This window comes from Sphaeramia orbicularis, chromosome 19 (assembly GCF_902148855.1).
Source record: "Sphaeramia orbicularis chromosome 19, fSphaOr1.1, whole genome shotgun sequence".
In the NCBI taxonomy this organism is placed as follows: Eukaryota; Metazoa; Chordata; class Actinopteri; order Kurtiformes; family Apogonidae; genus Sphaeramia; species Sphaeramia orbicularis.
In genome coordinates, this window is record NC_043975.1 from 3,822,614 (window position 1) to 3,847,998 (window position 25,385).

Here is a 25,385-nt window from a genome sequence, read left to right on the forward strand (position 1 = left end):
AAGAAACAGGAAAATAAGCACAAATGAACAAAAAAATACAAACCTTAAACAAAAAAGGAACAAAGTAATCAACAAATTGAACAAAACTGAACAAAGTAAACAAAATAATCGACAAAATGAACAAAAAAAAATCACAAAATGTATGATATAATAAAGAACATGAGTAAAAATGAACAAAAAAATCAACTAAATGAACAAAATAATACAAACCTTCACTAAAAAATGAACAAAGTAATCAACAAATTGAACAAAACTGAACAAAATAATTGACAAAATGAACAAATGAATCACAAAATTTAAGAAATAATAAAGAAAATGAGTAAAAATGAACTAAATAATCAACAAAATGAACAAAAATGATCAAAATAACCAGGTTTTATTCAACACGTCAGATGTTTCTAATTGTTTGTGTTCATCTAGAAGTGGCTTTAACAGCATCTAAAATTTGAGACTAATCAAGTTTTAGTTTTTTTTTTTTTTTTTACAACAGACTGAAGTCATTGGCAGCAGAAACAGAAGCATAAAAACAGCCTAAATATGAGCTGGATTTAAGGGAATCTGATTAATTAAATAATTAAGAAGAAGAAGCGTAAAGTGTGAGAAAAGATGCATCTGTACATGAATAAAACATCAGAACTGGTTAAACTCATGTCTAAGTCCAACTGGTTGAACTTAGTTTTTGTGTCTGACCTTGATGAGTTTTGTGGCTCTGATGAAATTGACGGCGTAGTCGTTGTGTTCGTCCATGCCGGTGCCGATGGTGAGGATGTTGGGGTCAAAGATGATGTCGTTGGGGTCAAATCCCACTTTACTGACCAGTAGTTTATAGGCTCGAGTGCAGATCTCCACTTTACGGTCCGTGTCTGTGGCCTGAGGAGAATCAACCAGGTTATTTTTATATGTGTGTTTGTCTGATTTAATGTTTCTACACATATGTGATCCACATCTGATTTCTGGACACATGGGACACAGACTACTTTCATATGTGATACATGTCTGAAGTTCGTCAGTGCCACTTCAGTCTGAAATGAAACAAACACCACAATTCTCTGCTGGAGGAAAAAAGGCTCTAAAATACTCAAAAATACATGCTATTATACACTTATATACACAACTAACTCTTTCATGCACGAATTATGAGAACCTTAATCAAAATTTTTTCCTGACTGTTTTTATTCCTCTTTAGGCATGAAAAAAACAATGCGATTGAAAATTTTCTTCTGAAAAATAAATAAAAAATAAATAAATAAAAATTATTTAAAAATAAAAAAAAAATACATACAAAAAATAATACTGAAAAAAAAATTCTTATGAACCTATTTTTCATGAAGTTACAAAAACGTCCACTCAGCTGGACACCACACGTTTAATTTTTGACGCACAGAAACATGTATTTACTGATAAACTGTGTGAAAACTATGGAGAGGGCTTGTGATTCTGGGGGTTTATGCTCAGGAGAAATCTACATAATGTTACCTATTCATGTCAGAAAAGATATGTAGTGTCTTAAAACTTTAATAAAGTTATGTGTAAAAAAAAAAAAAAAAAAAACAACAACAAAAAGAACAACAAAATCCATGAATATACAAGAGAACAGCTGTAGAAGAGCTGTCCACTGGAGTGACCACTGTGCATGAAAGGGTTAAAATGCTCAGTCACATTAAAATACACAAAAAGCATGTTAAAATACAAAACAATATGATAAAATACACAAAAAAATATGGTGAAACACTAAAATACACACAAAATATGCTTAAATACACAAAAACATGCTAAAATAAACTAAAACATGCTAAACTACATTAAAATATGATAAAATGCACAAAATACAACTTGAATCTGAAATGCTCTAAAACATAAAGAAAAAATGCTAAAATACACAAATAATATGCTCAATCTCATTAACGTACGCATAAAAAATGTACTACAATACACTAAAACATTCTAAAATACATAAAAATATGCAAAATACACATAAAACATACTAAAATACCCAAAAACATGTTACAGTAAACTAAAACATGCTAAATATGATCAAATAAAAATGTGAATTACGTCTGAAACGCAACAAACATCACTATTCTGCGCTAGAGGAAAAAATGCTCTAAACATGTGTAAAAAAAAAAAACCCAAAAAACAAAAAACTAAAATACACTCAAGTACACGAAACAATACTCTGTCACACTAAAATACAGACTATACACAAAAATATTATAAAATACACAAAAAATAGATCAAACATATGGTTAAAAACACAGTAAAATACACTTAAAATATGCTAAAATACACAAAAAAAATCACTACCTGGACATTATAACAAGAGAAGAAGAGTTTTAAAAGAAACATGGTCCGGTATGTGTGGACACACCAGGAAACCCAATCATTTTTTAATTTAGTACGAGATCGAGGGGTAATATATAATAATAATGAATATATCTGTAAATCAACACCATGTTTACGTTCGTTGCCATGTTTATGGAATGACTTCTCGTGTCATCTCGCGATAATAAATAAACAAATCATCGCATTTGTTGTTTGATGGAAAAACCGATATTAAGCACTTGTGTTTTTTCAACATTTAGTGAACATAGGTGACGTTTTGCGCAGATGTCCAATGGAAAAGTGACTAGTGAGTACACCCTGGTGTTTTGTGTGCGTTTGTTTGGTCACCTGCCCCTCCTCGTCGAACGCCATCACCACCACGGCGGCTCCGTAGCGCTTCACCGTGGCGGCTCTGACCAGGAACTCCTGCTCGCCTTCCTTCAGACTGATGCTGTTGACGATGCATTTGCCCTGGCAGCATCTCAGACCGGCCTCGATCACGGCGAAGTTGGATGAGTCGATGCACAGAGGAACCTGAGGGTGAAAGAGGGGAGGGTCCTGAAGGGTCCACGGGCAGCGTTTATGCAGATATCCACCAATCACCAGCCAGGACACAACTACACCTCACTATCTGCTCCACTTTTCCGTCTCTTACCCGTGCAATGTCTGGCTCCGATGCGATGAAGTTGCAGAACCGCGCCATGGCAACGGGCCCCTCCAGCATCCCCTCATCCATGTTGATGTCCAGCACCTGAGCCCCCATCTCCACCTGGGCTTTAGCAATGCTTAAGGCGTCCTGGGGGGGGGGACCAACACATGCACATTAGAATGGAGGGGAGGGGAGGGGAGGGGAGGGGAGGGGAGGGGAGGGGAGGGGAGGAGAGGAGAGGAGAGGAGAGGAGAGGAGAGGAGAGGAGAGGAGAGGAGAGGAGAGGAGAGGAGAGGAGAGGAGAGGAGAGAAGAGAAGAGAAGAGAAGAGAAGAGAAGAGAAGAGAAGAGAAGAGAAGAGAAGAGAAGAGAAGAGAAGAGAAGAGAAGAGAAGAGAAGAGAAGAGAAGAGAAGAGAAGAGAAGAGAGTAAAGTAGAATAGAATAGAATAGAATAGAAGGCAATAAAATAGAAGAGAAAAGAATAGAATAGAAGAAAGTAAAATATAATAGAAGACTAGAGAAGAGAACAGAACAGAATAATATAGAACAGAAAAAAGTAGAACAGAACAGAATAAGATAGAATAGAAAAGAATAAAGTAAAACAGAATAGAATAGAATAGAATAGAATAGAAGAAAGCAAAATATAATAGAAGACTAGAGAAGAGAACAGAACAGAATAATATAGAACAGAAAAAAGTAGAACAGAACAGAATAAGATAGAATAGAAAAGAATAAAGTAAAACAGAATAGAATAGAATAGAATAGAATAGAATAGAAAAATACAGTGAAGAACATAACAGAATAGAAGAGGAGAAGAGAAGAGAAGAGAAGAGAAGAGAAGAGAAGAGAAGAGAAGAGAATAGAAGAGAAGAGAAGAGAAGAGAAGAGAAGAGAAGAGAAGAGAAGAGAAGAGAAGAGAAGAGAAGAGAAGAGAAGAGAAGAGAAGAGAAGGCACTGAAATGGAAGAAAAAAGAATAGAATAGAATAGAGGAAAGTAAAGTAGAATAGAATAGAATAGAATAGAATAGAACAGAACAGAAAAAAGTAGAACAGAACAGAATAAAATAGAACAAAGTAGAATAGAATAAAATAACAGAATAGAAAAATACAGTGTAGAATAGAAAAATATAGAATAGAATAGAATAGAATAGAATAGAATAGAATAGAATAGAATAGAATAGAATAGAATAGAGCAGCAACTGACGAAAAACTGACTTTGTCTTCAAAACAAATATCTACAACCAATGTCACTGATTAAACTACATGAAAAAATTAATTTCTCGCCACATATAACCTTTACAAAATGATTTATCAGCATTTATCATAATATAATCCTCTGTGTTTTTTTTAGGTGTTTCCTTATATTTAACTCACTGATCAGGTAAAATATCAGAGTAATTCAAGGATTAGTCCATTAAAACAGAGAAAACTGAAGAAAAAGTGACTTCTTCATCAAAATCCCTCATTAACTGAACATAAACCCAGTGTGTCCATCCACTGTCACTGATCCAGCTCCATGGGTTTTACTGGTGAATCGATGTTGGAGAAGATGACGGTGTTTCCACGGTAACTACGGAGCCTCTGAACGTCCAAATGGGTCATATCTGATGACCATGAAAAGATGCAGAACTGCATTTTATACCAATTATTGACATGTACTGATAGGATTAATGGATCACCATGTATTAAACCGTTTAGACCAGTAGATGTTTTTGGACGGTGGTGGATGTTTGGGTCTTTATGGGTTAAAGTCTCACCTCATAATTTCCTGCCATGATTAGTTTGGCGAACTTGCGTGACCCGGCCACGTTGCAGCGCTCGCCGATGTTTACAAAGTTGGTGTAAGGGCCGATTCTGAAGGGCTCCAGACCTGCCAAGCACACATCAGAATCAGAATACTTTATTAATCCCAGGGGAAAGTATTGTTACAGTTGGTCTGTGCAAGTTTAATTAAAGTAGCAGGAAAGAAGTTATCAATATTACAAAAATATATGTATATTCATATCCACTATATGGACAAAAGTATGTGGACACGTTGAATTCAGGTGTTTTTTTTTCTAACAAAACAATAATGACTAATGTCATAATATCGTTTTATATTGGGATAAATATCATTACAGTTGGTTAGTTTGGTTTAAATTATCTTTTCAGAGATGGGTTTTTACTTAATTTCTGTCAACATTTTTTGTTTTTAATCAATGACTATGATTTTAAATGTTCTTCCTCTAAATTTCTAAAATATTTTTCCTGCTCTGACTGTAAATAATAATTTTCTACCACAACTAACCATCTACTTCAGGCATTGCTTTTCAAACAGGGTCCGGGCTACAAAACAATAATGACTAATGTTTCAATATATTGGGATAAATATTATTGCGTTAGTTAGTTTGGGTTAAATTGTTTCCTTTGTTTACAAAATGCTGCAGACATGGTTTGGACTTAATTTCTCTGATCACTGATTTTCTTTTTTGTTTTTTTTATCCATGACTATGATTTTCAACGTTTTACCTCTTAATTTCTAAAATATTTTTCCTGCTCTAACTGTAAATAATAATTTTCTACCACAACTAACCATCTACTTTCATCATATCTCACTGAGGAAGACAAATCTACCATTAAACTTTAAGGAAATATTAATGTTTTTATCTCAGATCATCATGAACAGGACATCTGACAGTTGTAGAAATGATGTGTCCCGATATTTATGTCCATATAGTTTATAAACACCATTTATCCCAATATAAAACTATATTATGTCATTTGTCATTATTATTTTATATCCCAGACCCCTGTTAGAAAAGAAACACCTGAACTCAAAGTGTCCACATACTTTTGTCCATATCATGTAAGTCGTCATTTGTTAACTGACAAACCTGGATCTCATGCAACTTCTATTTTGACGTTTTCCAATAAAGTTTTCATTTTCTAGAAATATTGACGTTTATAAACTATATGGACATAAATATTGGGACACATCATGTCTATACCCTGTTCATGCTGAAAAAGTCAGGTGGAAAAGTTGGCGTTGGTACCTGCGAGTTGTAGGTAGTCCTCATAGACCTCAGTGGGCGGAGCTCTGGGCGGACTCTGTCTGACGGCCTCAGATATGGCTCTGCAGGAACAGGAAGTCGACGGTTTAATCAAAGCATTAAATACATATCATGTGGTTTGTGCTGGTGAACGTGACGCCTACCTGATGTGTGCCGGCGTCGTCCCACAGCAGCCTCCGACTACATTCACCAGTCCGTCTGTGGCGAACTCCTACAAACACAACACCCACAGCTAAAACCACGTCAGTTGGTAAACACACTCGCTAGTTCTACCCGATAACTCGACCACAACTACCAACAGCACAAATGAAAAGTTCAACAAGACTTAAATGTGGCTAAATTACTCTAAAGCTGTGGTGTCAAACTCATTTTAGTTCAAGGGCCACATACAGCCTAATATGATATAAAGTGGGTAAACCAGTGGGCCGGACCAGTAAAATAATATAAATCAGGGGTGTCAAACATGCGGCCCGGGGACCAAATGCAGCCCGCCAAAGGGTCCAGTTTGGCCCCTGGGATGTTTTTGCAAAGTGCAAAAATTCCACAGTCTTGAATTGAATAAAGCAAAAAAAAAAAATCAAGCTTGAATTAAGGAAAAAATCTTGAATTAAGCCAAAAAAATCTTCTATTAAGTTAAAAAAAATCTTCAATTAAGCCAAAAAAAAAATCTTCAAATAAGTAAAAAAAATCTTCAATTAAGCCAAAAAAAACCCCTCAAATTTAGCAAAAAATCTTCAATTAAGCCAAAAAAATCTCAAATTTAGCAAAAAATCTTCAATTAAGCCAAAAAAATCTCAATTACGTAAAAAAAAAATCTTGAATTAAGCCAAAAAAAATCTTCAATTAAGTAAAAAAGTCTTGAATTAAGCAAAACAAAACAAAACAATCTTCAATTTAGTAAAAAAAATCTTGAATTAAGCCAAAAACATCTAGAATTAACTTAATTTTTTTTGTTTTAGTGCAATAAATAACATTAAATTATGAAAATATTTACATTTACAAACTATCCTGAAACAAGAAAATGTGAATAACCTGAACAAATATGAACAACTTGAAATGTCTAAAGAAAATTCAGCCCAATTTCAACTCTTTTCTGCCTGTTCCTCTGTGTTTAGTGTCTTTGTAAATCTGATCCATAATGCACATGGACAAATGATAAGTTCATGAATAATATTGTTAAAATTGCACTACATTTTCTTATGTTTAATTTAAATTTCAGTTTTTTCAAGGTTTTTTTTTTTTTTTGGATAGTTTATAAAAGTAAGTATTTTCATAATTTAATGGGGTTTTTTTTTACACTAAAACAAAGAGAAAAATTTGGAGTTGTCATTATTTATAAATTATTATGTTATTATTTTTCTGGTCCGGCCCACTGCAGATCAAATTTAGCTGAATATGGCCCCTGAACTAAAATGAGTTTGACACCCCCGATATAAATAATAGGATAAGAACTTATAAATAATGCCAACTCCAAAGTTTTGTCTATGTTTTTGACTGAAAAAGAAAAATTCTGTAATGAAACTGTTTACATCTACGAACTGTACTTGAACATAACATGAACAAATATGAACAACCTGAAAATTCTTTAGAAAAATAAGTGCAATGTTAACAATATTACACCTTAGTTAATCATTTATTCATGTTCATCACAACTTACAGATCACAGTGGATCTACAAATACACAAAACATTTAATAACAGCCAGAATATCGTTAAAATTCCACATACTTCTCTTAAGACATTTCAGGTTATTCACATTATTGTAAAAGGCTAGTCTGTAGATGTTATTATTTTTTTTTTTTTTTACACTTAAACAAAGAGGAAAATGTATGGTTTTCATTAGTTATAGGCTATTATGATAGTATTTTACTGGTCTGACCTAAAATGATTTTAACATCCTTGACTGTTAATATCTTCAATGTGATTTTTGCATTTCACAAATTCATCCCAGGGGCCAGATTGGACCCTTTGGCGGGCCGGTTTTGGCCCCCGGGCCGCTTGTTTGACACCTGTGCTCTAAAGTATAGAAAAAACACTTTAAAATAGCTTAAATGGACTAAAAGTTGGTAAAATCAGTATAAAAGATAGTAAAACTAAACAAAACTAACTGTTATAAACTGAACTGTTCCTTTATGAGTCCAACCTTGAGATTGGATGCTGTTACATCTGGTGTTTCATCGTAGCCTCCGAATGTGTTGGGTAAACCTAAATAAAAAATAAAACAAATACAAAAAAGTAAAATAATGAAAACAACCACTCATAAGTGATATCATTACAACATCCTGACAGATCGGACACAAGAGGAAACATGACGTCAACTATTTTTGTGGCGAGATCCAAACAAAGTTTTTTCTACAACGAAACTGTCCTTGATTCATCACTATTTATATATTATTATTTATATTACCCTCTGCTTTTTTTTGGTGAAAATCTGAGATTTTTCTATATTTAACCCTATATTGCCAAACCAATCATATTTGATACACAAATTTTGAAGCCCTCTTCATGATCAGTATGATATTTTCTTCTTGAAAAACCTGATGTATACAATTAGATACATGCAATACACAGATAATCCACCAGGGGGGAGGAGTTCATTCACCAGAGGCCTTTCTAATGACACGACAAGCCCAATCCAATCCAACTTTATTTGTAAAGCACTTAAAAACAACCACAGTGGACCAAAGTGCTGTACAGAAAAATAAACAAAAACCAAAATAACAGAGTAAAAAACAAGAATAGATTAAAAAACATAGAACAACTGTTAAAATAAAATTAAAAATTTAAAAATTTAAAAATAAATAAAAATACAGAAGAATAGATAAAACTTAAAAGAAGAATAACAAGAATAAGACTGTCATTAATGAGAAAGGAGGCAGAACTTTGACAATTTTGAAAAGGAATTACCAATTTATTAGACATGTTTGTGTTATATTATGTTTTTGTTCATTCAAAAATAATAATATTTGAGCATTGAGACCTGATGTATTAAATACGATACATAACTGAAAATCATACATGTTTGAAAAACATTTTTTTGGTTGTTCAGAAGGACCAATAAAGGCTCCAGGTTCAAAGAACTGGAATTTTCTGTCAATGATTTAATGGTTCAGGCTTTACAGAATTCATTTACTGATCATGTAGATGTTCAGAGTAAATTCAAAGGTTATTTTATCAAAACAGAGAACACTGAAGAAAAAATGACTTTTTCAGCAAAAATATTTTATATATAAAATAATATACAGGATATTTTCCTGTTTAATTTACTGATCAGGTAGAATATCAGAATAAACTCAAGGATTATTACTGAGAAAATTTAGAAAAAGTGAGTTTTCATCTTGAAAACAAACATCTACTACATGAAATAAGTAATTACTTTCCTTCATTTAACCATTCCTAAATGGCTTATCACCATTTCTTTAAATATTACCCTTTAAATTATGTATTTTTCAGTGAAAATCTGGTGTTTTTCCACATTTAAGGCACTGATCATGTAGACGATCATAAAACATAATAATTCAACAACATAAACATAAATATTTCTGGGTTATTGTGTTATTATGTTACTGGTGCAGTCAAGTTGAGATCATACTGGTCTGAATGTGGAACCTGAACTGAAATGAGTTTGATGAATCTGTGTATCATTCGTTCTTTACATATTCAATTGAGAATCCACAATCGGAAAACGAAAGAATTACTAATTATTTCATTACTAGGGGCACTGTACCTGTGGTGCCATTGTATGATAGCGCCCTCCCGTAGTGCAACAGCGGCATTGCACCTGTACGCCCTCCCGTGCTGCAACATTGGGACATGCGTCAGAAAAACACGAACCGGACACACACACGCCGGACACAGAACGTCCATTATAGTAGGATTCATGTACAAATCAAAAAATGAGTTGTTTTTCATTCTGTTGATTGTACACACAAATTAAAAACTGGAAATAAGCAAATGAATCAAATGTAGGGTTCCATGTTGACATTTTTGATATCCGATTTGGTATGACCCGGAAGTTACTGACTTCTTGGTGTGTTGATCTGGACAGTCGTGAGTTTGCTAGTATTCTGTCTAATGCATTCTGCGATAATGGAGAATTTCGTGTTATTCAGAGGCAGCAAACGCATTACTCTGGAGGACGACATGACAACTGAAAAAATGGTCAGGATCCTCCAGGTATTGTTTTGTTTAATACAGTGCATCCATGGTCGACAATCTAAGTAGAAGACACTTCACGAAACACACGAAGAAGTCGGTAACTTCCGGGTCATACCAAATCGGATATCAAAAATGTCAACATGAAACCCCACATTTGGTCCATTTGCTTATTTCCAATGTTTAACTTGTGCATACAATGAAAAGAATGAGAAACAACTCATTTGCTGATTTTTGATTTGTACATGAATAATGAAATAACGAGTCGTTTTTTCATTTTCCGATTGTGGATTCTCAATTGAATATGGAAAAAACGAATGATTCACAGATTTTGTTGCCTGGTTTAAGTTTTTTTGTGTCGTTACCTGCGTTGGGGTAACACAGAATAAAAGCCGTGGTGCATTTTCCGATGGCCTCGATGAAGGGCCTCATCTCCGTGGCTCCTAAAGCGCAGTTCAGACCGATACTGAAATGAAACCCCGACCCATGAGTCCAACCAGGTTCAGAGTCCAGACCAGGACCGCTCATACTGTGTCGTTACCGTGGCGAACGTCAACTCACCACAGAGGTTTAGCGTGAGACACACTGACCACGAAGGCCTCGCCCGTCTGACCCGACAGAGTCCGTCCACTTCGGTCCACGATGGTCCCTGAGATCTGGAGCACATCTTCATTATGCACACTATAGAAACAGTAGAACCTGGCAGTACTGGTGCTCTGGAGGGTTTATGTGTGGAAATACCACCACCGTACGAGCAAATTAAGTACAGGTCCAACCGCTGCTTTTTTTAATGACAATGGTCTGGCGCATTTTCAGAGCATTTTAAAAAGCAGAACAAAGCAGGTTTCTCTGGAGAGGTTTATAATAAAACCACCTGTGAGACACTGAGGCCAGAAAAAACAAATCAAGTGAAAAGAGAGAAAACGCCAGAAATTCTACCTGACGTTTTACTGAAAGGAGATTCTACTCCTGAGAAAATAATTATTTTCTGTCCAACTGCACTTTTTCAGCTTTAAAAAAAAAAGTGATTTTTGGGTAGTTTGGGTTTTTTTTTTGCATAGTTTGGATGGTTTTTGAGTAGTTTTTTGATAGTTTTTGGGCAGTTTCTGGGTGGTTTTCGGGTAGTTTTTTTGGGCAGTTTCTGGGTGTTTTTTGGGTAGTTTTTAGGTGTTTTTTGGGTGGTATTTAGGTGTGTTTTCGGGTAGTTTTTTGGGCAGTTTTTGGGTGTTTTTTGGGTAGTTTTTAGGTGTTTTCTGGGCAGTTTCTGGGTGTTTTTTGGGTGGTTTTCTGCTGTATTTTGGGTGTATTTTGGGTAGTTTTTGGGTGTATTTTGGGTAGTTTTTAGGCATTTTTGGGTGTTTTTGGGTAGTTTTTAGGTGTTTTTTTGGGTAGTTTTGGGGTGTTTTTTGGGTAGTTTTTAGGTGTTTTTTTGGTAGTTTTTTGGTAGTTTTTGGGTGATTTTTGGGTTATTTTGGGGTTACTTTTAGGTGGTTTTTAGGTGTTTTTTGAGTGGTTTTGGACTGTTTTTTGGGTTATTTGTTGTTTTGGGGCCGTTTTTGATTGTTTTTAGGATGTTTTTGGGTAGGGGTTTTTTTGTGTTTTTTGGGTTGTTTTAGGGTAGTATTTGGATAACTTTTGAGTGTTTTTTGGATGATTTTAGGGTGGTTTTTGGGTAATTTTTTGTGTGGTTTTTGAATGGTTTTTGGGGTTGTTTTAGGGTAGTTTTTGGATAATTTTTGAGTGGTTTTATTGGCGATTTTTGGGTGGTTTTGGGGTAATTTTTTGAGTGGTTTTTGAATGGTTTTTTGATTGTTTTAGGGTTGTTTTTGGGTCATTTTTGAGTGGTGTTTGGGGGCTGGAATGGACTAATTATACTTCAGTTCATTTCAATGGGGAAACTGATTCATGAAAAGAGCAAATTGCAAAACAAGTACAGTCATGGAAGGATTTAAACTGGTACTGCGAGGTTCCACTATACAGATAAAACATGTAAACAACTGGTCAGAATTCCTCTGTTAGATCATGTTGTTTAATGCCTTGTCCAAAATAATGTGGATATTTTTACAAAACAGACATTTTCTCTCTCTGTTTGCTCCTCTTGTCAACATTTAAAGGGGGATTTTTAACACAGGGATAAACTTACAAATATGGGTTTCCTTTGGTAGCTCTTCTCAAACAGCAGGTCGATGGCGAACAGTGCAGCCTGGAATGAGAACAAGAGGTCATGACATTAAAATCTGAAAATCTGCTTCTGTAGACATGAAAAAATGAGCCTACAGTACACATGTACAGTATATATGAAAGAATGTAAAATGTGTGTAAATATCTGTATAAACCCAATATATACACATCAGAGGAAGTTATTAAAAGCAATAAATAAATAAGAAAAAAAAAAGAAAAAGAAAATCTGTTTCTGTAACTTCAACTCCAACCAACAGATCACAACTATTCCCAGATCCTGTTGAAGCATAATACTGTAGAAATTATTATTATTTTAGATCCCACTTCCAAAATTTTAACAATACAACTTCTTTTCCCAAACATCTGTGTAACATTGTGTGTAATGCACATGTATGAATGATAAGTTGAGGTATAATTTTGTCAAAAATTGCACTTATTTTTCTTAAGAAATTTACATTTTTTCAGGTTATTCACATCTTTTTTGTTTGGATAGCTTGTAAATGTAAATATTTTCTTAACTTCATATTTTTTATTGCACTAAAACAAAAAGAAAAAATATTATTTACAGGCATTTATGTTATTATTTTACTGCCATTATACCTATTTGAGATTAAATTGGGCTGAATGTGAAACCTGAACAGCCCTGATCTACGACACTGAAGAGTGCAAAAATTATACTAAAGTTATTAAGAGTCAAAGGTGTCGTAGTTGTTTCAGTTCAGATTCTACATTCAGCCCAGTTGTGATCTCAAGTAAAATAATGGCATAATAACCTATAAATAATGAGTTCACATTTGAAGCAAAATTTCATTGTCAAAAGTATGCATCGGATCAGTATCAGCAAAACTAATCCTAAAAAAAATTGGATTGGAAGCAAAAAAATCCAGATCGGGACATCACTAACGATTACGTATTTCCGGGAAGTATGAAAAAGGTCAACTGCTTTGTCAGTGAATGAACATACGTGACGTTACCTTAGCGTTAGCTGTGTCAAAGATGGTTTCTACCAATAGGATGTCAGCTCCTCCGTCCAATAGACCTCGGACCTGCTCTGAATAGGCCTCCACCAGTTCATCGAACGCTGCACAGGACACACACTTCAATCACACACCACTCACTGTGGCTGCTGTAATACTAATGTACATGTTCGTAAGCGATGAACAGCTGCTCGTACTGATGTTCCTGAAATCCGGCCTCTCCACCGACGGTGACACAGACAGGGTTTTATTGGTTGGACCGACCGCACCCGCCACGTAGCGTTTACAACCTGAAAACACGCCAACACACTCGTTACAGGAGACCCGCACCGTCACACAAACGCCACACACTGCTTAAGAAATGGCTCATGTCGTGGCTACAGCTGCGACGGGTGAGATTCCAGTTACCAGTTTGTTTGGACACGTCGTCTGCGGCTCTCCTCGCCAGCTCTGCAGACGCCTTGTTCAGACGGTAGGCCTGTAACAGAACCAGCAGAAAACAGGGAATGTGAAGGACAATGAAATGAATGAAAAACAGACAGAGGGACAAAGCTGGACTCTTAACGTTTCTACACCTATTTTACATAGTTTTTAATCATTCTATTATTGAAAGTCTTTTAACCTTTTCTTTTCTTTGCTTTTATAATAGACCGTCTGTGAAAGACAAGAACAGCCTCAGCAGCCTCATTAGCGTTCACAAGATCTTTTAGGGTTCTGGGGCGGGGCAAACGTCCTGCCCCCTCAAATTAAAGTTTCCGAAGAGAGGGAAAAGGAAAATTTTGCAGCGGGAGGCTTAGAGGAATTAGTAAAATATCTATAGGTTTCACTTTCACTTTATGGCAGGGGTGGGCAATCCTGGTCCTCGAGGGCCGGTATCCTGCATGTTTTAGATGTTTCCCTCTTCCAACTCACCTGGTTCACATGATAACCCCATCATCAAGCTCTGCAGAAGCCTGATAATGACCTTCAGGAGTGCTGGAAGAGGGAAACATCAAAAACATGCAGGATACCGGCCCTCGAGGACCAGGATTGCCCACCCCTGCTTTATGGTCCGGTAGTGATGCACGAGTCAGGTTTTTTTAACCCGCGGGGCTTTTGTGGAATTATTTGACCCGACCAAACCCGCCCCGCAAATAAACTGACATAAATAAATAAATAAATGAATAAATAAATACATAAATTGACCGCCCCAGTCCAACCTGCAAGTAACACCCTGACGTGCACATCACTAACATACAGCATGGAACGCACCCCCATATAATACCTGGATGGACCCGTCCATAGACACACTACAGCAGCGGCAAACATACGACCCGTGGGCCAAAACTGTGCAAAGTGCAAAAATTATACTAAAGTTATTAAGAGTCAAAGGTGTCATACTTGTTTTAGTTCAGGTTCCACATTCAGCCAAAATGTGATCTCAAGTAAAATAATAGCATAATAATCTATAAATAATGACTCCAAATTTAAATCAAAATTTCATTGTAAAAAGTCAGTATTGGATCGGTATCGGCAAAACTACTCCTAAAAAAATCAGATCGCAAGCAAAAAAATCCAGATTGGGACATCACCAGATCCTAGTATTGTGATTTGTATTATATCACCAAATTTTTGCCTACACACACCCCTGTTAGTCATCAGGGTTTTGTATCCCAGACCCCTGTTAGAAATGAAACACCTGAATTCAGCGTGTCCACATACTTTTGTCAGTGTGGTGTATTGTAGATTGTATCTACCTGTTCATGTTAGGAACATGTTCAGATTGCATAAAAATAATGAAGCACCAGGTGGAGGATGTCATGTGAAAGAACAGACTCCCATTTGTGGATTTGCTCAGACTCAGACAGAGATAAGTCGACTTGATTAGATTTACATCCACAAAGAGGACGGACTGAACTCTGACCTAAAATGCACAAATCTACTCACACAGACTAACAGAGGACATCAATGCAAACAAGTGGAGTTTGGTCAAACATGTGGATTTGTTTTTAGATGGAGGACTGTGTTTTGTTTGTGTTCTTCGTAGATATGGATGGAATTCCAGTGTAAACAGTGACGTAACGGCGCCTTCCATCAGTCGTATGTTCACCTACACACTGATACTGTTTTAGGTGGGTCTGTGCATTGTCACCTCAGATTACAGCAAACAACGGCGTGATTCAGCACTATATGCATGTGGCTTTGCACGGACTTCTGGGAAACCGTGGCAGTGTGTATCCGTCGGGTTCACAGAGAACCTTGTAGCAATGAGGAAGATAAGGGCGAGGTCACAGAAGTGGGTGAAAAGTGTATGGAATTCTGTAGTTCATCAAAGCTAACGGTCACAGAGTACATTTTCATGCATATTTATCCAATATTATAAAAAGGAAGTGGACTCTGTGTGTCTTGGGTATCACACTAAATCTGTACAGAGCTGACAGCTGCAGTTTATCATACTTATGTATTTTTGGTCAAGGAACAGACTAGCAAAAACAGCAAGTTGATAGGACCAATATTTTGGGAGATATCAGTAATTTTGTTAATTTTGTTTTTTTGTTTGTTTGTTTTTCTAACTTGTCTTGTCCAGCATCATAACAGCAGAATGGTGGTCTGGCTGCCTTTTTGTGCTGAACTAATTTGCTTTGCCAAGGGAAACTTCATAAAGTATGTAGCGACTTCAACCACTTCCATATTTTTTGGGACTGTTCGGTTAGAAGACCTTAGTGCAGTGCTTTTCAACCTTTTTTGGCTTGTGACCCCATTTTAACATCACAAATTTCTGGAGACCCCAGACATTCAAAACAGAGACATTTTTTTTGCTAAAATTAATTAGTTTTTGATCATGTAATAGTTTGCTATACTATGTTGCAAATAAACGTTAATTTTAGAGGACATTCAGTCTATATAATGTATATTATTATGGACGGAGGCAGTAAAGCCAGGTGTAGATTACTGCACAAAGGGAGAATTTTATTTTCCTTGGTCTGGATATGTACAGTCAATCCAGCTTGGATTTACAAAGCTGACAATTAATACTGAACAAACAAGAACTCAAACTATGAATTATGAAAGAGCTGCAGCATCTGAAACTGACCACAATGAACATGTGACAGATAAACAGAACCACAGCGCTGCAGTTTCACAACCACAGTTTGTCTGTTATGGATTGGGATGGTCTCTGTCACCTCACCATTTATTTTTTATTAGTGAGTTGTTGTTTTTTTCATCAGTTACTGGAAATTTCAGACAACCCCATTTGTCAACACACTAGTTTATACCACAGGAGTCATGGGACAGGACATGACCTGTCAGGATAAGTGACAGTTTACTTATTTATTTATTGAGCAGGTGAACAGTTTTAACCCTCCAGTATCCTCCCCATAGGGGTCATTTCTAATCACCTAAAGCACATGATCTGCACAGCGCTGTAAGAATGACAAAACGTTTTTAACTTGTTTACATTTTCTTCTACTTTATTAACTTGAGCCATGAACAAAAATACCAAATACTCAATAACTGTTATATTTTCAACCCTTTAAATGCCATGTTTGTAATGTAAACAAACTGTATTTTTGATGCAAAAACACATTTTTTTTAATATACTACATAAAAATGTGATTTTTTTTTCCTTTATATTTTGCAGCCTGGCATTCCTCAATGATTAACACCAATATTGGTTAATATGCATGATTTTTTTTGGTGCTCAGTCAAATGTTAAATGCTATAATGCGTGCATTTTGTACTCATTTGGTAGAAGGGTGTTAGTGTAGGAATTTAACATTGTTACCTCCATTGAGGAAGTTATGTTTTCATCAGGGTCTGTCTGTTTGTTTGTTTGTTGGTTTGTTTGTTTGTCTTTTAGCAAGATAACTCAAAAAGTTATGGTTGGATTTGGATGAAATTTTCAGGAACTGTTGATACTGGCACAAGGAACAAATGATAAAATTTTGGTGGTGATGGGGGGGCAGCACGACTGATCTGCCTTGGAGGAGGTCTGTGCTCTCCGAGTGCTTTTCCAGTTTACAGTGTTCTGATTTTAGTGGATGGGTCAGAATTTTAAAAATCATACAAAAATAAAAACCTTTTAAATTCTGACCTAAAACAAATTGTGAAAAATAATATGACTTTTTATAACACAAAGTACAAAGTGTGCATAATATGCAAAGGGTTAGGGTTAAGGTTAACCCTAACCGAGTTAAAAATGTGCTTTGGGTGTTTACTTTATTGGTGGATTTATTGTGATTTTTATATAATTATTAAATGCGTACCATGTGTTCCAGTCCGTAGTCGGCCTGAGCAATGGACGTACTGCTGAATGTGTTGGTCTCTATGATATCAGCTCCAGCCTGGAGGTACTCCTGTAACACACACAGAGCACAAAGTTTAACACAAAACACACACAAACACAGCCATGGAAACACAATGACACCCTTCACTTTAAGCTGTGTTTGACTTTCATCACAAATTCTTCTTCAAATGTGTAAAACTCCAGTGATATCCTAATCATGACTAATCCATTAGTCTGTCCATGCTCATACACCTGAAACACTTCCCTCATGTGACTCTATCACAAGCCATTCGTCTGTTTACATATGAAACCAAAATGTCAGTCGGGCCTTTTCAGAAATTTTGTCACAAAGTGCATTGTGGGAATGGGAATGCCACAGCAGCAACAACCATGAAAACAACAAGCAATGAATCCGTGTCTGCTACCAGGTCAGAACAAACGGAACGAATCACTGTATCTTATAATATGGGTGTGTGATGGTGAAAAACAATACTTAGACATCAGTGTCATGGTATTTTGGGAATATGTCATTGTGTAGGTTTATCATACACTGGAAAAAATGCTCCTCTAAAAACAAGTTCAATAAATAAATAAATAAATAAATGAGTAAAAAAACAAGATATTTTTGCTTGAATTAAGCAAAAAAAACCTGCCAATGATCAAGTGAAAATTATCTTGGTAAGATTTCTTGAAATAACATGTTCAAGGTCTACTGTCTAAAAATCAGCTCTTATATCTTGATGATGAATTTAAGTTGTTCAATTCTCTGACAAAGTTTTAAAAATGTCTGAAGTATAAGATCATTCAGGAATATTAAGTGGAGATGGTAGAAGGGTTTTTGTTGTTACTGATTCTTTTGTTATAATGTGAATCCTCCATGATGTACACATTTAATTTAATGTAAGCGGTGTGTCAGGTAAAAAGGAGAGGTAAAAATAAGCTTCTGCTTCCTTTTTTTTGGTTTTTGTGTTTATGGTGGTTGTTGTACTGTGTGTGGTGATTACTGTGCAAACCAAAAATAAACCATTCATTCATTTCTCACAGAAAAGGTACTCTTTCGGTGATTATGTCTTATTTTAAATGTCATGAGATATTTTTACTAGAAATGAGAAAAACACACTGAGTAAGATTCAGATTTTTTCCAGTGTACACGTACTGTGAAGAGTAAGTGAGCGGTGGGGGCGTGGCCATACCCTGTATGTCTGTGAGGCGTATATACCATCTCTCTCTCTCTCTCTCTCTCTAATATACGTATATATATCATTTCTTCTGATTCTGATGCAGCAAAGCATCATATGTTTGTATCTCACAATTTTCCATGAGCTCAGGATTTTAAAGGATTTTTTTAGCATAAAAGACACGACTCTTCCCTAAGTTTACCCCAAATATTTACAATCAATCAACAAATGATGTGAGGAAATGTGTGAAAACTGGAAGTGAAAAAACATCCACATATCTACAACTACAGAGACTACAGACACATTAGTAAAGAGCTGGTGCTGCTGACGTACTGAGCTCCATTCCACCAGAGTGGACGTGGAGTGTTTTCTCTGTATAATCCACAGACACCACAGTGGACAGTGGACACACTATTGTTCTCCTGTGGACAGCGCTGAGCTCTGTGGTTAAACACAACATCTGAACCAGTGAGAGGTCAGAGTGGGACGGCAGTACAGGTCTGACAGGATGTCCAACACACACACACACACACACACACACACACGCGCACACACACACACACACACACACACGCGCGCACACACACACACACACACACACACACGCACACACACACAATAATAATAATATAACAGAAAAATACAAACTCTCACTCAGTGAATTCACATCTAAACATGTGTGTTTTATGATCCATGAACAACTGATACAAGGATTTATGTGTATGTTATAGATGATGTGTGTACATTGTGTGTATGTTATAGATGATGTGTGTACGTTGTGTATATGTTATAGATGATGTGTGTATGTTATAGATGATGTGTGTACATTGTGTATATGTTATAGACGATGTGTGTATCTTATATATGATTTGTGTACATTGTGTATATGTTATAGATGATGTGTGCACATTGTGTGTATGTGATAGATGATGTGTGCACATTGTGTGTGTGCTATAGATGATGTGTGCACATTGTGTGTATGTTATAGATGATACGTGTACGTTGTGTATATTGTAGATGACGTGGGGTTGTGTGTATATTGTGTTACCTTGTGTATATTGTAGATGATGTCAGGTTGCGTGTATATTGTGTTACCTTGTGTATATTGTAGATGATGTCAGGTTGTGTGTATATTGTGTTACCTTGTGTATATTGTAGATGATGTCGTGTTGTGTGTATATTGTGTTACCTTGTGTATATTGTAGATGACGTGTGGTTGTGTGTATATTGTGTTACCTTGTGTATATTGTACATGACGTGTGGTTGTGTGTATATTGTGTTACCTTGTGTATATTGTAGATGATGTGTGGTTGTGTGAGGCTCAGCAGGTCGTTGTTGCCCTTCAGTGGACGTGGATGTTCTTTAAACTCATTCCCTCTAAAATCCTTCTCTTCGAGCTTATGCTGCTGGATCATCGTTCCCATCCCGCCGTCTAGGACCATGATCCTTTGCTGCAGCACTGCTCGTAGCTCAGACTCTGCAGAAATGCATTCTGGAACCGAAAAGACACCAGATAATAAACCTCAAACAGCCGATGACGACCGAAGCATAGACTGAACTAAACTGTTTAATACCTGCTGATCCATTAATCCTATCAATACATGTAAATAATTGGTGTAAAATACAGGTATTCGTCTTTTCATGGTCATCAGATATGACCCATTTGGATGCTCAGAGGCGCCGTAGTTACCATGGAAACACTGTCATCTTCTACACTATTAATTCACTAGTAAAACCCATGGAGTTGGATCAATGACAGTGGATGGAAACACTTGCTGTTTTTGTTTTTTTAATATATATTAATAAATAAAATGAACTAAAACAAATAAAGAATGCACAAAATAATAAATAATGCAGAAAAAATCAGTACAGAATTTAGTAAAATAAAGAAAAAATGAATAAAATAGGGAACAAAATGAAAAAAATAACCAAAGTAATCAATTAAAAATAAAACAAAATAAGTAACATGAAGAAAATAAGCCACAAACTGAAGTAATTTAAAGAAAAAAATATTTTTAAAAAAGGGGAACAAAATGAACAAAACTGAATAAGAAAATTTACAAAATGATAAATAAAATGGATAAAATAAGCAGAAGAATTAATAAAATCAAGAAAAATTGAAACATTGAATCACCAGTAAAACCCATGGAGTTGGATCAATGACAGTGGATGGACACATGTTTTTGTTTTGTTTTGTTTTTTTCAGTTTTCTCTAATTCTAATGTAATATCCCTCAATTTTACTCATCAACTGATCCGAGATGATCAGTGAATTAAATATAGGAAAATACCAGATTTTCACCGGAAAAACATGAAATAAAGAGGATAATATTACAATAAATGGTGATAAATCACATAAGGTTAAATATACAAAAAATTCATTTGGGAATTGCCACAAAAGAAGCACTGGGTTTTTATGAGTAAAAAGTAAATAAAATATAAGGAAATACCTGGTTTACACCGAAAAATGCTAAATGCAGAGCATAATATGATCATAAATGATGATAAATCCCATAAAATTCATGTATTCATGTAATTTGACAAATAATGGTTGTGGATGCTTGCACTGAAGATGAAAAACTCACTTTTTCTTCAGTTTTCTCTGTTTTAATGTAATAACCTTTTAAGTAACACTGATATTTAATAAACATGTGGATGATCAGTGAATTAAATATAGGAAAATATCTGGTTTACACGGAAAAAATGCAAAATGCAGACTATAATATGATCATAAATGGTGATAAATCAAATAAAATTCATTTATTCATGTAATTTGACAAATGACAATGGTTGTGGATGCTTAATATGATCATAAATGGTGATAAATCCCAGAAAATTAATTTATTCATGTAATTTGAGCAATGATAATGATTGTGGATGCTTACACTGAAGATGAAAAACTCACTTTTTCTGCACTTTTTTCTGTTTTGATGTAATAACCTTTTAAGTAACACTAATATTAAATGAACATGTACATGATCAGTGAATTAACCCTTTCACACATGAATTATGAGAACCTTAACCAAGATTTTTTTTTTCCTGAGTGTTTTTATTCCTCTTTAGGCATGAAAAAAAAAAAAAAAATAGTGCGATTGAATTTTTTTATGAACCTATTTTTCACTGAGTTACAAAAATGTCCACTCAGCTGGACAGCATGCATTAAATTTTTGAAGCAAAGACACATATATTTAAAACCCATCATCATAAGGTGATATACTGTGTGAAAACTATGAAATAAAAACATTTTTAATGCAGCTAATCTGATGTTTTCTCACATTTTGTCATATTCTAATACTAGTTATGGAGATAATACGCAAAAAAAAAACAAAAAAAAAAAACTTTTTGTTTGAGAAAATTAGCAGTTGATTTACATTCAAATATGTTAATGCAGATCAGGTTTATCAAGAACAGCAAAGTTACATTAATGGTCTGAATGTCAGTGTAGATGATGTATGAGCGTCCACTGTGTTGGCTGATATCTTCTTGAGATCCAGGAAAGTGAAAATCTTTAGCTTTTTTTATATTTAACAGTCATCTTGATTGGAAACTGCATAATGCAACAGTTTTTTCAGATACATTTTTAAACTTATATTCATTTATTTATTTTTTTTAATAGAATATCCTTTGCAATGAGCAGCATTTTATTATTATTATTATTATTATTATTATTATTATTATTAAAACTGTCAAACTTTAGTCCCCTGCAGAGGACAAAAATGCATTGCTGGGTCTCAGGAGGACATGGAATTAAAACAACTAAACCCATGAGTATACAAGAGAACAGCTGGAGAATATCTGTCCACTGTAGTGACCACTATGCATGAAAGGGTTAAATATAGGAAAATATCAGGTTTACACTGAAAAATGTAAAAATGCAGACAATAATATGATCATAAAGGGTGATAAATCCCATAAAATTCATTTATTTATATAATCTGACAAATGACAATGGTTGTGGATGCTTAATATGATCATAAATGGTGATAAATCGCTTGGAAAATGATAAATGTAGAGGAAATTTCAGTAGGAAGTTGCCTATAAAACACTTGTATGTTTTCAAGGGTTCATTAAAATATGACTGAGTCTGTTGCGGAGCTCGTGCAGGTCTGAAATGATTGACAGTCCACCAGGTTCACCTACTGTCATTTATGCTAACTGTCATCTTAGCTAACAGTCCACACCACGGACCACTAACAGCTTTATTCAGCCACTTCCACGCAGACATAAACACACGTGTACGAGTGGACTGGAGCTCCACGGAACGAGCCTGTAAACACGGCGGAACCCGCGCGCAGCCCGGGCTGTATTTACCGGCGTCTGCGGGCTGTCCGTGGACGGCGTCCGTCGGAGCCATCTTGTCCAGGGCCAGCCTCGAAAACAGGCCCGCGGTTCGTCCGAGGAGAGAACGGAGAAGAATCCTGGAGCACAAAGTTCCACCAACAACTTTAATGAAACACACAGACAGACGGACGGACGGACGGAGGGACGGACACGCGCACACGGACCACCAATGAGGAACGGACACATCCGGCCGAGGAACTTCACAATAAAAGCACCTCCTCTTCTTCTTCCGCCTTTCTTCGTTTTCTGTTTTTAACATCCTGTCTTCTGTTTTCCCTCCTGTCTTCTTTTTTTCCTGTTTTTCCTCCTTTCTTCTTTTTTCCTCTGTTTTCCTCCTGTCTTCTTTTTTCCTCTGTTTTTCCTCCTTTTTTCTTTGTTTTTCCTCATCTTCTTTTTTACTCCATTCTTCTGTTTTTCCTCCTTTCTTCTTTTATCCTCTGTTTTTCCTCCTTTCTTCTTTTTTCCTCTGTTTTTCCTCCTTTCTTCTTTTTCCTCTGTTTTTCCTCCTTTCTTCTTTTCCCCTCTGTTTTCCTCCTTTCTTCTTTTTTCCTCTGTTTTTCCTCCTTTCTTTTTTCCTCTGTTTTCCTCCTGTCTTCTTTTTTCCTCTGTTTTTCCACCTTTCTTCTTTTTTCCCTCTGTTTTTCCTCCTTTCTTCTTTTTTCCCTCTGTTTTCCTCCTGTCTTCTTTTTTTCCTCTGTTTTTCCACCTTTCTTCTTTTTTCCCTCTGTTTTTCCTCCTTTCTTTTTTCCTCTGTTTTCCTCCTGTCTTCTTTTTTCCTCTGTTTTTCCTCCTTTTTTCTTTTGTTTTTCCTCATGTTCTTTTTACTCCATTCTTCTGTTTTTCCTCCTTTCTTCTTTTATCCTCTGTTTTTCCTCCTTTCTTTTTTCCTCTGTTTTTCCTTCTTTCTTCTTTTTCCTCTGTTTTTCCTCCTTTCTTCTTTTCCCCCTCTGTTTTTCCTCCTTTCTTCTTTTTTCCCTCTGTTTTTCCTCCTTTCTTTTTTCCTCTGTTTTCCTCCTGTCTTCTTTTTTTCCTCTGTTTTCCTCCTTTCTTCTTGTTTATCTCATTTTTCCTCCTTTCTTTTCCTCTTTCCTCTTTTCTTCTTCTGTTTTTCCTCCTTTCTTCTTTTTTCCTCCGTTTTTCCTCCTTTTTTCTTCTTAGTCTCATTTTCCTCCTTTCTTTTCCCTTTTCCTCTTTTCTTCTTCTGCTTTTCTTCTTTTGTTTTTCCGCCTATCTTGTTTTTCCTCATTTCTTCTTTTGTTTTTCCTTTCTTCTTTTTTCTTCCATTTTTCCTCCTGTCTTCTTCCATTTTTCCTCCTGTCTTCTTTTGTTTTTCCTCTTGTCTTCTTTTTTCCTCCGTTCTTCTGTTTTTCCAAATTTCTTCTTTTTTCTTCTTTCCTCTGTTTTTCCTCCGATTTTTCCTCCTTTCTTCTTTTTTCCCTTCTTTTTTCTTCCGTTTTCCCTTTCTTCTTCTCTTGTTTTTCCACTTGTCTTCTTTTTCCTCAGTTTTTCTTGTTTTTCCTCCTTTCTTCTTTTGTTTTTTTCCCTTCTTTTTTCTTCCGCTTTACCTCCTTTCTTCTTCTTTTGTTTTTCCACTTGTTTTTTTTCCTCTGTTTTTCTGTTTTTCCTCCTTTCTTCTTTATTCCTTCTTTCTCTGTTTTCCTCCTTTCTTCTTTTGTTTTTCCTCCTTTCTTCTTTTATCCCTTCTTCCTCTCTTTTTCCTCCTTTCTTCTTTATTCCTTCTTTCCTCTGTTTTTCCTCCTTTCTCCTTTTTTCCTTCTTTCCTCTTTTTTTCCCCGTCTTCTTTTGTTTTTCCCTTCTTTCTTCTCCTTTTTTCCTCCTTTCTTCTTTAGTTTTTCCTCTTTTCTTTTTTCCTTTTCTTCTGTTTTCCCTCAGTTTTTCTTCTTCTTCTTCTTGTGTTTCCCTCCTTTCTTCTTAGGACATATTAGTATCTACTCTATCTAGAACCCCTGTGGATCCACAGGTTCTAGATGTTCTAGTTTTTCTGCTGTTGTGTATTCCTACATGCAGTACCACATCTGTCCAGCAGTCACCGCCAAAGTGTTCTGGCCATAGGAACGTGATTATAAGACTATTATTTTCCAAAATTACTAATATCTCTGAAAATATTGGTCCTGTCAACTTACCGACAGATTAAATGTGGAGATGGGACTGTTCTTCAGCTGTAGGTACAGAATTGGCCTGGTCAAAACACACACACACACAGCCCGTCCAGTATTACATGGTATAGGTTTTGGAATACAATAGCC

General features: G+C 35.6%; 1 protein-coding gene across 1 annotated transcript in view; it reads right to left on the minus strand.

Moving 5' to 3' along the window:
- Nucleotides 1–23,269, minus strand: part of LOC115439288 (methionine synthase-like) — a 55,049-nt gene extending 31,780 nt beyond the window's left edge. The window contains 16 exon segments of the mRNA XM_030163116.1: nt 691–870; nt 2,671–2,856; nt 2,978–3,118; nt 4,729–4,841; nt 6,004–6,083; nt 6,165–6,232; nt 8,164–8,225; nt 10,541–10,641; nt 10,737–10,831; nt 12,319–12,378; nt 13,331–13,437; nt 13,531–13,623; nt 13,742–13,811; nt 17,581–17,670; nt 20,062–20,270; nt 23,089–23,269. Coding sequence (XP_030018976.1) covers nt 691–870; nt 2,671–2,856; nt 2,978–3,118; nt 4,729–4,841; nt 6,004–6,083; nt 6,165–6,232; nt 8,164–8,225; nt 10,541–10,641; nt 10,737–10,831; nt 12,319–12,378; nt 13,331–13,437; nt 13,531–13,623; nt 13,742–13,811; nt 17,581–17,670; nt 20,062–20,270; nt 23,089–23,131 — 1,698 coding nt within the window. The 5' untranslated portion in view covers nt 23,132–23,269.
- Nucleotides 23,270–25,385: the final 2,116 nt, after the last annotated feature.